Below are 14,945 nucleotides of genomic sequence, written 5' to 3'. Positions count from 1 at the left end.
TCTGAGACATCCATGTCTCAATGAAACTCAAAGATTCCTGAGCTCCCTGCCTCTCCAATAATTTGGTATTTTCAATTTGGAATCTATTATCTGTAAGATACATATGTGTATACCATGACCAAGCAATAAGCAGTGGGTGTGTTAACGATTATGGAATTTACACAGTTACAAAGATAAATCTATGTTGCAAAGTATGAATACCGTGTTTTCTAACGGAATCTTACAAAAATCAACAGAATGAATGATTTTCTGTAAGAATTTGTTCTTATTGTTATTGACCCCTTTGTTTCCTGCCAGAAAAGACTAAAAGGCATAGTGACAGAGGTTGCACGGGCCGAGATGTGGCCAAGCCAAACCTTCATTTGACTCTGCAGGCCTACATAGTATGCTAAGCCGGGCATGTGCAGTAGGTGTATGGCCATTGAACACGTATAGGAGAAAGAGCCTATGGATCCAAGGATGCGGGAAGGTGTCCGCTGGCTTATATTTTGTTCAGGCTGAGGAGTCAGGATGGGATCTAAGGTTGTACCAAAATCACTCTAGCAATATAAGCATGATTATATATATATATATATATATATATATATATATAAATATAACTTTATACCACCAACCTACTCACCTTTGTGCACCATGGACATGAACCATACAGTTCTAGCCGCTAAGCAAGGCTAGGCAGACATACTTTGCCCATAGGCACCAACAACTTCCACAAACCTTGTGACCAATGTTCTTGTATATGATAACACCCTTTTCCTACACCCGCTGAGGAAAGTGGAGAGAGGTAATACTTACAATTATGCTTCTACATTGGGTACAATGTATTGAAAAGCTATGAGTGTTGGTTAAAATACAAAAACAGCTCGGTATGAATTAAAGAAGAAATGTGCCCTTTGAGACAGGTCAAACGCCTAACGTCTGGATTCTACTTACTCAACAACTTTGACACTGTATACAGTATGTTGTTATCTCTAAGGCTCAGTGTGAATTTGAGAGAATTCCCCTCTGACGCATGAATAGTAGTAGGGGGGCCACACCTTCTACCCCAGACCTCGGCAGTCACACAGAACCACACAGCCCATAGTGTGGTTACAGATAGCCGAGTGCAAGAGAGAGATAGGGATACACAGAAACCTTTACACTCAGAGCGCGGCCATCGCCTGACAGTTACTCCAGCCTAGTACTGCCATATACCGGCCCTCGGCGCAGGAAACATGGTGCAAGGTGAGTGGGCATTTCTGATATAGACCACATAACAATCCTAACCATGGACCATATTAACAGACCACTGTTTACACACCTAGAGTCTGGCATCATTGGTGGTGGCCTACCGCATTATGATTAAATATAGTCTGAGCAACAGTGAGTACTAGTATTTCTCATCATATCCTGGAGCTCCTAAGGTTGATGACAACAGGAGAGAACAGTGTCACAGAGAACTAATCCCGTGAAGGCTTACCTGGTTTGTTTTCTTTGCAATTTTTCTGGTTTTTCCACGCAGATCTATGAACATCTATACAGTATCACTGTTTAAATCTATGGAAATTAGACCTAGTAAAGTTTTTTAACTTATGTTTGATCTCAAGGACTCAAGACTGTAAGATGTGACCTTCAAGTTTCACAAAACAACAAGGAACACCGAACCAGTGACCTAAGCAAAGAGACTCATCTTTTCCTAAGACGAGGTCAAGAATTCATCATCACGTTGAGCTTTCAAAATAAAAAGAAACAGACGCAGCTGGAAAAATGCACGCTTACTACAAAAACAGGTGAAACTGAAATGTTTATGTTACATTCATACATATATACATACATACACATCACACATACAGTTGTTCACATTATGGTCAGCCTCAATATATAATTTGTCACAGTTTGTGTAGAATTTACAAAATCATAAACACATGTTTGCAAAAGTAACTAAGTGAACCCAAAATAGTTTCTAATGACACCATAGAGTGAGAAGAAGTGTTCAATCTAGCCAATGGAGCCAAGTTGGATACCTTTTATTGGACCAACAATTTAAAATATATAAAAGTTATGTAAGCTTTCAGGACGTAGATTTTTTTTATTAATGTTGCCTTCTACTGGTTTGGTATTCAGCGTGTGCGCATTCAGTGCTTATAGCACAATAACCTACCGTAGAATCTACTTACTGCTACTATAACCCAATGGAATGTAACCATTTACCCTGAGAGAATACCACCCGGGACAGTCCCACCTGAGGTCATGCCCTACTATTTGTACATGCGAAAAATGTGAAGAGGTTCATCACCTTGCCCATATGTAATATATACAGTTCTTTGCTGTATATAATATATACCTTTCTCTGCTTTATTAGATGAGAACACTCCTGACCAGTTATCCTTAAAGAGAGTTTCCCAAGCACCTGCTTGTTTTTAGTTTTTGCTTTTACTAAGGTCAGTGAGGCAGTATAGATTTATTTCATAAATCCTAGTGCTGCATTATATTTCATGATCCTTAAGTCTTATTCACAATATTATATTTCTTGCAGGACCCAACCCATCCAAGCTAAATGGTACGAAGAACACGTTCCCAATTTCAAGTCTTGGTGACAGAAAGTCTTGGAGTGCCAGAGTGATTGACAAAGACCAGGACTTATGGATAATATCCATAACGACCCCAGCAAATGCCATAATAGGATATTATAAGCTAACTCTCAAATTACCTGGTGGATATATACAAGAACTGGGAGAATTCATGCTGCTCTTCAACCCTTGGTGTGAAGGTACGTGCAATGTGCATCCAAGAAATGGGTTACTAAAAGGTACAGTTTACAAATTAGGGCTAAATAGTTTTCCAGTTCATGTCTATAGATAGTGGGCAATGTGAAATACATAAATACTCATTTTCCTGTATGATCAGTCTAGTCCCAAGTTTCCATTCTGGTACTGATTATGTCCGGCGCTGTCCATTATGTTCATGAGCGGTGACTTTGTTTCGGTTGGCCCTTTCTCCAGGGTCGAAGCTCTGAAAGACCCTGTAAAGTTCTGTTCATACTTAGTTCCTGTGTAGAATCCGTGGTAACATCGGACTGTTGGCAGCAGAGCAGATTTTATATTTAAGGGCCATGTCACGACCTGATTCTATCTCCCATGATTTGGAACTATATACCCTTAATCATTGTTGCAAAAATGATTTGTTAGTGTACATGCCAGCTTGCCATCAGGATTCAGATTGTTGCCTTTCTCTCTAAATATTTAATTACTTAAAACCTCTATTTCTAGAGAATTATTTGAATTTTCAGGAAGCGTGTTTAGTTGGCAGTAGGACTTTAGCACAATCTTCAAATTCTATTCATATAAATGGAAGAACTTGTACCTGATATGTCCTATATGCACCTTTGGTGGATATTACAGCTGGAAATATAACTCTAACAGGTGATTTTCAGTGGTTGATTGAATTAGGGTTGTATCTCAGATGCTACAACCCCCCTTTAAATGCACAATGATACAGATTTCTGCAATCAAGTCTATTCAAGAAGTTGTTGCATGGTTGTTGGAAAACACACAATAGACTTAAACCCATTACTGGCCAGGAGATCTCTAGCGTTATTCAGCTCTCTATTTCACCCTTTCATCTTATAGGTGATCCTGTGTATCTATACAATGAGGCTCAGAGACGGGAGTACATACTCAATGAGGATGGCATCATCTACCTTGGTACAGACAGTTGTGTCCAGCCCCATCAATGGCATTTTGGGCAAGTAAGTTTAATCGTCATTTCTCTTTGGTAGAATGTATTGGCGTAATATAGAACATAAACTTTTTCCAGCCATCCTTCCTACCATTGTACAAACATAAAAAAATGTTTTTCATCAGTCTTAGAGCCTCGCATGGTGCATCTGCAGGCAACTATAACGGTGGGATTATTTTAATAATGTTATTGATGTAAGGAAATATACTAAATAAATGAGATGCAGAACCTATTGACCTAGCAGCCTATCTTGAAAAGTGCAGTCTTTTGTTACTGATCTTTACATTCTGCTCAGAAAAGCAGTCTTTCTCTATTCCTATTTCTGTAGTTGGCACCTTTCTCTAGTTGGATATGGTAGAAGTTTGCATTTTATACTTGGTATGTTCTTAGTATCAAAAGATAAATTAACATAGATGTATTAGCCCAAGAGAAAATTGAGTATTTAGTCCAAGCTGAAACCCATTATTGAGCTAACCAAGAAAAAGATGTAAAATTACATAGGCTTTTGTGACCTCAGATGTTTCATCTGAAGGAGAGACCTCTGGGTATGTACAGCTTCTTAGGTGTGGGTCCAATAAAAGGTCACTTACACTAAGACTGTATCAAAAAATGACATTTAATTATCTGTTTTATGGTACAGTTTGAGAAGGAAATCTGTGACATCTCTATCAAGTTCATGGACAGCGCTAAACATTATCTGGAATCTCCAGAGGAACAATATTTGCAGAGAAACGACCCCATCTATGTCAGTCAAGTCATCAGTGATGCGGTGAGATACCCTCTAATAATGGTTTATAAAGTTGCCTTTACTGTCAGTTACGCACATCTAATAATGAAATTCTTCCTCAGATCAGTAAAAGAGACGAAGAAGACAGAGTGGAATTCATGGTCCAAAATGGTCAGCCGTCCTACACCTGGATAAGCAGTTTACCGATCTTGCAACAGTGGTTCAACACGCAAGACCAACCTGTTTATGGGCACCACTGGGTGTTTGCAGCAGTGCTTTGTACAGGTGATCACAAGAAATATAGAAACATAGAAAGTGACGGCAGATAAGAACCGGTAGGCCCATCCAGTCTGCCCAACCTCTGAGTACTTTCTTTAGTACCTGCCCTTATCCTATATCTAGAGCATTCCAATACCATTTTCAGTTCACATACATATGTTTTTGTCTGCTGTTCTACATTGTCTACTGCAACACAATTGGATGGTTCTCTATGAAACATGCTAGAACACAAACTGAGCTACCAGGCGACAGGCACAGACAGGCGAGTATAATCAAGTGGCCCATTTCTGCTACTGCAAAGGCCCACCCAATACAAATATTTTAGATCACCTGGATATAAGCATGGAGAAGTCATCCTCCGCATTCATTTTTTTAGTACATGATAGGAATTGCCACACTACAGTCATGCAATGTCATGTTACATGACCCCACGGTGGTCATCCTTCCACAGTGGTAAGCCCGCAAACCTGATATTAAAGCCCCTGCTTGAAGAAATCTAACCAACACAGGGGGTAATTGTCCTATCTACCGGTATATAGCAAGGATCCAGCCAGAGATATGGCTACATATACATATTGTATTGTAACAAGACATGCAAGCTCACATGGATTACTGCAGTAAGATCAACATTAACCGAGTGATAATACTTCATTTATTGGGGTTTGATGTTTTCTGGGTTTTTTTGGACAGTGCTTCGATGTCTGGGAATTCCTACAAGGATTGTTACAAATTATAACTCAGCCTACGATACCAATAGGACCCTAAAGAAGGACATATATTACAATGAGAACGGAGCACGGATTCATAGATCAAGAAATGACAGTATCTGGTGATGTATCTTTCGGATTTCTAATTATTTATTTTGAGAACATGATGTCACAATCAACATAAGTATTAACGATGTATTCATTTTATTAATTTAATAAGCGGGTTGAAGAATGGCCCTGATATTCAGGAAGAAATGAGGGCCAGTTCCATCCTTAAATGATGCCACACTTAACAGGGCAACTTGCAATATCCAACTCTGACAATGCCAGCACAAAATGTATATTAACCCAAGTTAGGGCCCTGTACCCACCACTAATAAAAAGTTTTTAAGGCGGTCTTTAAAAACAATAAATAGACCATAATTAATGTGCCACTGGAACACAAGTGAAACATAAGTTCTCCTCAAGAACAGGCATCGTAAAACACAGTATAAAAATGATTCTATGTCTGTAGAGCACATTAAGGGTGAGTTAAATCTCAAGGTTTCCTACTCTATGGAAGAATCTAGAAATAAAATAGATGCACATTTTATTTTTGCAGGCATTTCCATGTGTGGAACGAGTGCTGGATGAAGAGGAAGGATCTTCCACAGGAATACAGTGGTTGGCAAGTCCTCGATGCTACAGCACAGCATAAATACAGCGGTGAGATTTATAAGAATGAGTTTTCTTGAATATATATTTTTTTTACATTGAGTAGGCAATAAATGTCACTGAGGACTCTGGTTCTATCTATTTGGATTAATATTATTATCCCTGCTATAGCCCCATATTGGTTCATTATTCCCAGACCCACGTTTCCGAGTTTCTCTTAGGTCTGCTTGTGTTGTTGTAGGTGTCTTAAGCTGCAATGGTCCAGCACCAGTAAGAGCCATCAAAGAAGGGCATGTGAGCTGGCATTACGATGTTGGTCTCATCTTTTCTAAAGTGGTCACAGATTGTGTGGCCTGGGTTCGGAACTCTCAAGGATATTTCATAAAATCTTTTGGAGCTACCAGATATGTGGGAGATAGCATCTGCACAAAAAGCATTGGAAGTGACGCACAAAAGGACATTTACCATAAATATAAATACCCAAAAGGTACGTAAGTATGATACAGAATGCTGGCATCTTTTCCCTTCTGCTAAGATTGGCAACAATTTATTCCATCCTACAAACACCCTTTTCTTGTAACACAAAGGTAAAGACCAGGATCAATACAAAGAAATTATAAAAGCTGCAATTTATAATGGGTTTAAAAGATGATTTCTAAGCAGTTAAAATATATTTTCTAGCTATAGTGTTTTGTGTCCTGCATGGTAGGTGGCATGGGAATCCTTAAAAAAAATTCTCAGCTTGTCTGGGTGCAGTCCAATGGTCATAATTCTGACTCAATAACAACTAGACGTGAGCTTGGGCAGAAAAAAGATACACATGGAGGGAGGACATCTAAGCCGGGAAGACATCCAAACGTACAGTAGGTATTTTTAAATAAGCATGTGTTTGCTTGTGTTTCAAACAGGTTCTGCAGAAGAATACGAGGTGTTACAAAGAGCCAGGGAGATACTGCTAAAAGAACAGCAACAGCCCGAGGATACTAATGATCCATCTGACAATAACGTTATACTTTATATGCTATCCCAGAATTCCCAGCTTTATGGAGATGATATAGAAATCAAGGTGTTTGTCAGCAATGTGGGCGATGAGAAGAGGGACCTGCAACTTGTAATGGGTGCCCAGTCTGCGTATGATTATGGCATCACAAGAGCACAATTCTGGAGTGAAAAGTTCCATTTTCACCTCAGTCCAGGAGAAGGTAATTTTAATAGATCATAGAAATACCGTGATTACATTTAACAAGGACCAAAACCTCTGCAAAAAAACTCCTTCATAGGTCTGGCCTCCATAGTAGCCTTACCCAGCATCATGTGTTCTGAGGAAGACCATGGGGATATGGGTTGGGGCGAGTGGCTGGGGCACTATTCTAGCTGTGAACTAGGGCAACACCCAACCAAAATACACTACATGGACAAAATTATTGGGACACATCTCTCAATTATTGAATTTAGGTGTTTAGGCATCTCAGTACCCCAAATGGGTATATCCACTCAAGTCGACTTCCTCTGCTACTCCAAATGCTGAACCTCTCGCTTATTATCAGCCAAGGTACCACCTTCCCCTCAAGAAACATCAGCCAAGATTTGATGCTTGAGGATAAAACTGCGTTTAATGGGAAACACAAGGGTATTTAAACAGTACAAGGGGTTAATTTACATACAATAGTATGTAACAGCCAAACACTCTCAATCAGGCCCTCCTTTACACACAGCACAGTATTGGACTCGGCCCACCTCAGCCCAATAGGCGGTTGCTAGTGTAGTTTGTGGGGAAGATGGTAAACACGGGCAGTTCCCTGACTTCTGGCCGAAACCGCCTGGATATCAGATCTTAGTGTAAATAGTGGCCATAGAAGTCCCTATCCTGTAAGTTCTCACCTGATGGAGAGTAACACATCACACGTAAAATCCTGTCCCAAAATCCAGGTACCCCAAATCTGTTGAGCTCCACAGTCTTTATAGTCTCTGGTAACTGGGTAAACATGGCACTCTGTACCAGGGGGAATTAAGTAGTATAAACGGATCCCCTGTACCCACCTACAGGAACCCTTTCAAGGCCAGGGCCCATAGTCTGTAGGGAGGAGGATGGCGCTCAGGACCCCAGGACATAGAGGCTTCTGTGACCAGACCCATCGACACAGGTCACACGAAGTATTTGACCGCGTAAAGTCAAAGAGTGGGATCCCTGAGTTGATCGCTGAGGTACATGATGCGTAGAAATCGCCAATGCTCTGCTGATTCCATAATTGAAGAGTTTCAAACTTCCATTGGCATTATTATCAGCACAAAAACTGTGCATCGGGAGCTTCATTGAATGAGTTTCTATGGTCAAGCAGCTGAATGCAAATTTAACATAACCAAGTGCAATACCAAGCATCGAATCGAGAGGTGTAAAGCACTCCGCCACTGGACTCTGAAGCAGTGAAGTAACGAATCTCGCTTCTCTGTTTGGCAGTCTGAAGGATGAGTCTACATTTGCACAAAGCAAAGTCCATAAAGACATGGTTGAATGAGTTTGGTGTGCAGAAGAACTTGACCGGCCACACAAAGCACTGACCTCAACCCCATCAAACACCTTTAGAATGAACTGTAAAAGAGTGCCTAACCTCACAAATGCTCTACTGTGTGAACGGGCAACAATTCCCACACTTCAAAATCTTGTGGAAAGCCTTCCCAGAAGAGTGGAAGCCGTTATAGCTGCAAAAAGGGGGGACCAACTACATATTAATGTCTATGTATTTAGAATGCAATGTCATAAAAGTCCCTGTTGGTGTAATGGTCAGGTGTCCCAATACTTTTGTTCATATAGTGTATATCTCTGGGCAAAGGCACTAGAAAAATGGGTGGAACATTATTAAAAATGGGGAGGATATGTCAGGAAGCACGTGGACTTCAATGGATCTAGTCATGAATTTTTTCTTTTAATAATGAAAAAACAGAACAAAGTTGAGACATAAATATATGACAGAGAAATAATTATCTGAAAATATCGCGTGATGACCTCTACCCCTGATATCTCCTTCCGATCCCCTTATGTATAAATAATTTCTGTTCAACATTACACGTCTTAAAAAGATTTTAAAAGTTACCACCAGCTTCCTTTTATTTATTGAAGGATAGAATTAAATATTATGGAAGGCACTTGTGATGTCTCCTTACAAGACTGTCCAAGAGCAGTGGTACGAAGTCACACTGAGCTCTGCACGTACGTGCATGTTACACGAGTACTTACATGCCAATTGCAGGTCAGGACTGTCCATTATGACCAATAATGATTTAACCCTATCCTCATTTCTTTACAGAAAGGTGTGTTTCCGGATGGATTTCCTATTCTCAGTATGAGAAATCTCTACTGGACAATAATTTGCTGAGGATCACTGCTCTGGTGAAGCAGCCCATGGGTGCAAATGGCCATTTTACAGTAGCAGAACAGGATGTAACAGTCTGCAAACCCAAAATAGCTATTCAGGTGAGCAAAAATGGGGCCTACGTTATCATGGGACAAGCCAACCCCCTGCTATGCGGATAACTCGGACACAAAAAGAGGATGCATTTTTATCTGGTTCAGCTCGGGTTTGCACTTATACTGATTCTGATGGGCCAGACAAAGATGAGTATTAGGCTTAAGCCCGCCCACGAAGAGCATGATTTACAGTACATGGCCCAGTAAGAAAAGGGAGAGAGATAGGGAGACATATATTTTGGGTAACCTTTCTCAAAGCATGTGATAGCAGAAAAATACTGCTTTTTCTCGTTCCAGAGATAGACATGAACATTAGCCAAAATGTGCCTAATTTGGAACTAGATATCTTTTTTTTTTTTACGCAGATGACGCAAGCTGTGCTGCAGTTCCAGCCCGTTAAGGCGATGGTTGTCTTCTCTAACCCGCTCAACGACACCCTGGAGGATTGTGTCATAAAGGTCTCAGGCAAAGGGCTGCTTCATAAGGAGAGGTTCTACAGGTTAGCAAAAACCATTTGTGTGTACACTGTCTGTACCGAATATAACATTGTGTGCGTGACAGATGTTCCATTATTCAAAATCAGTTGTGTATATCTAGGGTGTAGGTTTCCCAGAACAAAATGGTTTTAGGATCATTGGAGAAACAACATTTGATGGGCTTTTAAAATTGGGTATTGATTAGTAGCATTTTGACTTTTGATGGAGGCATTGTTTCCAACAACTATGTTATAGACCAACTAAGCATGGAGTAAGCAGACACAAAATATTTCATACACCTAAAGTACCCACGGCACATGGGGAGCAGTTAATATTTTATGTTATGGTATCATGAAACCCTGAACTGTTGAGTGAACTGAAGAGCAATATGTTTTTGTTGAACAGGTCCAAGAATGTGGATCCAAGGAGCACTTTGGTCTATCCCATTACCTTCACTCCAACGTTAGCTGGAACTAGACGGCTTTATGTGCAGCTCAGGACTAGCAAGCTCCATAGCATCACTGGATTCCAGAAGCTGGAGGTCCTTCCATCCAATATTAGAGAATGTTCGTATAACACCACACATCATTTCGCCATGTCGCATGTTTTATATCGAAGTACAATGGATAGAGCAATACAAATTCCCATAATAGTATCCCGGCATTAATTGTATATCATTTAACTAAATCGGAAGTGTTTTCAATGAAGGGATTAAAATAAGAATATATATATATAATATCATATAATATAATCTTCTTAATTAACTGAAATGTGGAGCATCTTCTTTCATGTATGATTTCTTGATGAATCTTTTGTTAACAGGGTCCACTCACCACTGGGAGGACTTCCAGAAATCTACAGAGGAAACGACTGGCTCTCTAGAAGACCTCCTCTCTCCTCTCTCCATGACCATCCTTTCCGAGAATTATCTGTTGTATGGGCAAGACTTCCCCCTCTCCTTGAATATTTCCAATCATAGCAGTAAAGAAAAAGATCTGTGTGTGGTCCTTGGTGCTCAGTATATATATGAAAATAGGGACAAGTGTCCTCATTTCTGGAAGCAAGAAATTCACTTTTCTCTGGAAGCACAAGAAGGTAAAAAAACAAACAAACAAATTAATTAAAAAATATGATAATTCCCAGAGAACCCAATATCCATTATACAACTGACATGAGTAATCTCAACCCATTGTCTAAAGTTTCTCAAAGTCCCAAAAAATTAATGACTATGAAAAATAGTGCTTTTTTAGAAACAATTTGAATTGCCTTTTTGTGTTCAGCTATGGAAACCTAAAATGACTGTATTACTGCTTTGGTCAATCTATTCATGTATGAGTAGTTTACTAGACCAATGGCTTGTGGCTGGATTTCAAACGTTCAATTAAGGGCGGTTTAATGTGCCATATTACTCAAAAACGTTAACTTATTTTGTCAGTGTTTACTATAAGTTATTTACCTTAAGGGGGCATTGAAGTGGATATAAGGACTGGAGTGCCTCTTTAATGCTACCTTAATGAGCTTAGACCACCATAGATGAAAGAAAACAAGGATCAGGGGACAATTGGCCAGACACAGTTTATTTGTGTTTTATTTCAGAACTGATGGGGTCACCCTAAAAATTTAGATATCATTAAAGAACACTTGCAGCTGTCAACCTGGGCGGTTAATATGTATCCTGGGACAAGGTCAGAGTCCTGATGTCACATCTACTCCTAGAAGTCAAGGGAAGCACAAGGAGGTTGAGGGGTCTCGTGGTGCCCCCCGGGAGCTGCCCCATCAGCCACTATTTCAGTGGGTGGCAGATTTATGGAGGGCTGTGGTAGAGAAACCCATAGATTCATATTTTGGTGGCTTAAGCGATGCTTTTATTTTTTTACATTTCCAACAGAGTGTGTTGTGCAAAAACTTTCAGAATTTGGTCAAAAATGTCTAATACGAGATTAGCATTCGCCTAACCTAGTTCTGCTATTTTCTTTTCCTACAGAACAAACATTGGCAATCAACCTTCTTCACAAACAATATGCAGACCTCTTGTGGGAGAGCAATGCCGTCAGACTCACCGGTCTCGTAAAAGATGTCACCAACACAGTATCCACCAGTAAGAATGTCACTCTGTACAAGCCTCAGCTTACCATCCAGGTAAAAGCGAGCGTTTAGCTCAGGGTACAATAAAATATAAACCCAAGCATTTTCTCCTTTAATACAGAGGGAAAAAAAGTCGTATTCAGAGGCAAACAATTGTGTACTTTGTAAATTGCTAACTTGATCTCAGCCTGGACTTGGTGGACAAAGCAACGGGTAACCTAAAAAGTGCAAGCTGCTTTCTAAATATTCCTACATTAAAAAAGCTTTACTGTTATAAAAGAACCAAACCTGTCATTTTGAAATTTTAGATGGTATTTAAAAAGTATTTCTCAACCAATTCAAAGTCAGACATGCGTACATACATACATCATCTTCCTAAATGTTTCCATATCCCATTGATTTATCATGATTTTGTTTTAGATGCAGAAAGAGGCATTACAGTACCATCCTATAACTGCTACAATCACCATAACAAACCCTCTTGATGAGGTGCTAAGAGGCTGCATCCTAACGGCTTCTGGGAAAGGTCTGGTCCACAAGAAGAGATCTTACAGGTGATCATGTAAAGCGTCAATCATGCAGGATTCCAGTTAATGTTTTGTTTTTAAAGGGACAGATTACTATGCCATACAGCATTTCCAACCACTAATGTATTAAAGGACATTCATATGCATTCTTTAACCTGCAGGCAAAAAAGTCACTTCGCTTTAGGAGAAGCTGCAGTTACAGAGCTGCAGTGCACTGCCACCTTCCATGGTCTCATTTTTATGCCACCTTTTTGGCATATATATTTGTTTTAGGGGGTGTGGTTAGAGGCGTGACCAGGGGACAAGGTGTTTTGTTTGTCAAGACCCAAATCCTCCGGGTCGCGGGAGTGGGGTCTTGTGTGTGGGTGTGTGTACTATACACACACTTTATACGGTTGTGTGTGGGGGGAGTTTGGTGTCACTTCACTCCCCATGTTCCATATATGGTGTTGTGATTTCATGCTGTACTACAAGATACTAGTATGAGGTCATGTAGAGGGGAACTATTAAAATAAGGGATTCCATTTCAAAATCCACTCAACCTATTGTACATATCATGCACTTTAACTATATTCTTTCTTTAATGGATACAGTTGCCAAGATATTGACCCTGGATTCAGAGAGGCTTTCACCATCACCTTCACTCCAACGCAGACCGGGGCTCTGAAACTGTACATGGAGTTCAAATGCAGGCAGTTCTGTGGCGTGAAGAGCATGCAGAGTGTTGAAGTTCTGCCATCTGAGATCCCAGGCATTAGAGGATAGGAGCTTTTAGAGTCTCTCATTCGGCTATCCATAAGTCCAATGACCAAGGAGTGACTTACTTGAGTTTCAGGGCTGCAGAACGCCGTGATACACACAAACCCAGCAAACATTCACAAAAGGAGCTCAAAGGAGAAAATGGGGATGGTTGTTGGATCCCAAATTGAGACACTTGGGAGACGACATCATTGCCCTAACAGCGTCAATGTTCTGTATTATTACCTAAACCCCGACCTTAAGTGTATTTATAGTTTGGTGCTAGAGCCCTTAAACTTCAGCAGTATACAATTTGGGGTATACAATTTCTTGTCTATTTCTAACAAAAGAAAGTCATAAACAAATATATATATATATTCAAATTCAGAGCCCTTTCATTATATATTAGTCAGCTTATATATTTATCAATTATCTAAACAGTTCAAGCCTTTGCCAAGAATAAAAGCTATGTTGATTTTTTTTCTTCCAAGTTTCAGTAACGCACATTTGAATTGTATTTTCCACTTTACATTATAGCATAAAATAAAGAAAGTTTCTATAACATTTTACTCTCTCCTTATTTTAAGAGTCTAGATGGTTTTAACTTTAGATTCCGCTATCGAAAACGATCAAACAGGTATGAATCCCGGCTGGAACTTGCCTTGCCTTAAAGGAGTCCTTAATACATAAGGTCTACCTCAATAATACGAGAGCATGAAATGAAAGTGATGCCGGCTTGTTCTTTGCCCGTATTAACAAGGTTAGATGTGGAGGAACCGGGGCAATCTCACGACAAGTGGGCTACTGAAACAAACGATACATGGACAAGACAAGAGAGTCTGGAACAGATGGATTGCTACTACGACACTAGACCTAATGCGAGGGGATGTTGTAGATAGACGTAGCAGTGCCAAGAGACAGAAACATCGTGAAGGAGTGGCGTGCTAGGAACAGCTAAGATACTACGCAGAAGCCTCAAGACCCGATGTCGAGAAAGACACATACCAGGTGAGAATGGAAATAATATATATATATATATATATTATCTAAATAAAAGATGTTTGTTGATCAACTGAATGGCATATAGCTATCCAAAAACCCTTGCACTATAAGATATCTTTGTCTTGCCAGGGTGATGTTGGTGTTGGATTGTATCTTTCACACTCCATCCAAATGGTGTAAAGTACTCTAAAGTGTTGGCAATATGTATGTTTTTACTAGCCTTCGTATCGCACAGAAATATACAGCTGTTGTATTGTAACAAACAGGTGTATTTCAGAACCCTGGACTTCAGCGTTCACCATGTGCAAAACGCAAATACCGTATATTCCGGCGTATAAGACGACTTTTTAACCCCAAAAAATCTTCTTAAAAGTGGGGGGTCGTCTTATACGCCGGGTACTTACCAAGCCGGAGGTTCCCACGAAGCCACCAATCTCTGTAATCACTACGCGCCGGCTATTGATGCCGAGCGCAGGGATGCCGTCATGTCCCGGCGCCTGGCATTAATTGCCGGCGCGTAGTGATGAGGGAGCAGGGAAGCCCGAGGTCTGGCACTTCAGACCTCGG

At 40.2% G+C, this 14,945-nt stretch overlaps 1 protein-coding gene across 1 annotated transcript; it reads left to right on the top strand.

Moving 5' to 3' along the window:
* The first annotated feature begins 1,119 nt into the window (after positions 1-1,119).
* Positions 1,120-13,470, top strand: LOC128471619 (protein 4.2-like). The gene is made up of 17 exons (XM_053453583.1): positions 1,120-1,224; positions 1,587-1,769; positions 2,516-2,749; positions 3,609-3,727; positions 4,358-4,486; positions 4,567-4,729; positions 5,414-5,552; positions 6,032-6,135; positions 6,326-6,571; positions 6,993-7,286; positions 9,390-9,556; positions 9,916-10,049; positions 10,432-10,592; positions 10,849-11,121; positions 12,011-12,165; positions 12,532-12,665; positions 13,232-13,470. The coding sequence occupies exons 1-17, from the start codon at positions 1,215-1,217 to the stop codon at positions 13,401-13,403; spliced, it is 2,817 nt and encodes a 938-aa protein (XP_053309558.1). The 5' UTR covers positions 1,120-1,214; the 3' UTR covers positions 13,404-13,470.
* The last annotated feature ends 1,475 nt before the right edge of the window (positions 13,471-14,945 follow it).

Source organism: Spea bombifrons, chromosome 13, assembly GCF_027358695.1.
Source record: "Spea bombifrons isolate aSpeBom1 chromosome 13, aSpeBom1.2.pri, whole genome shotgun sequence".
Classification (NCBI taxonomy): Eukaryota; Metazoa; Chordata; class Amphibia; order Anura; family Pelobatidae; genus Spea; species Spea bombifrons.
This window is presented reverse-complemented; position numbering and strand designations above follow the sequence as displayed.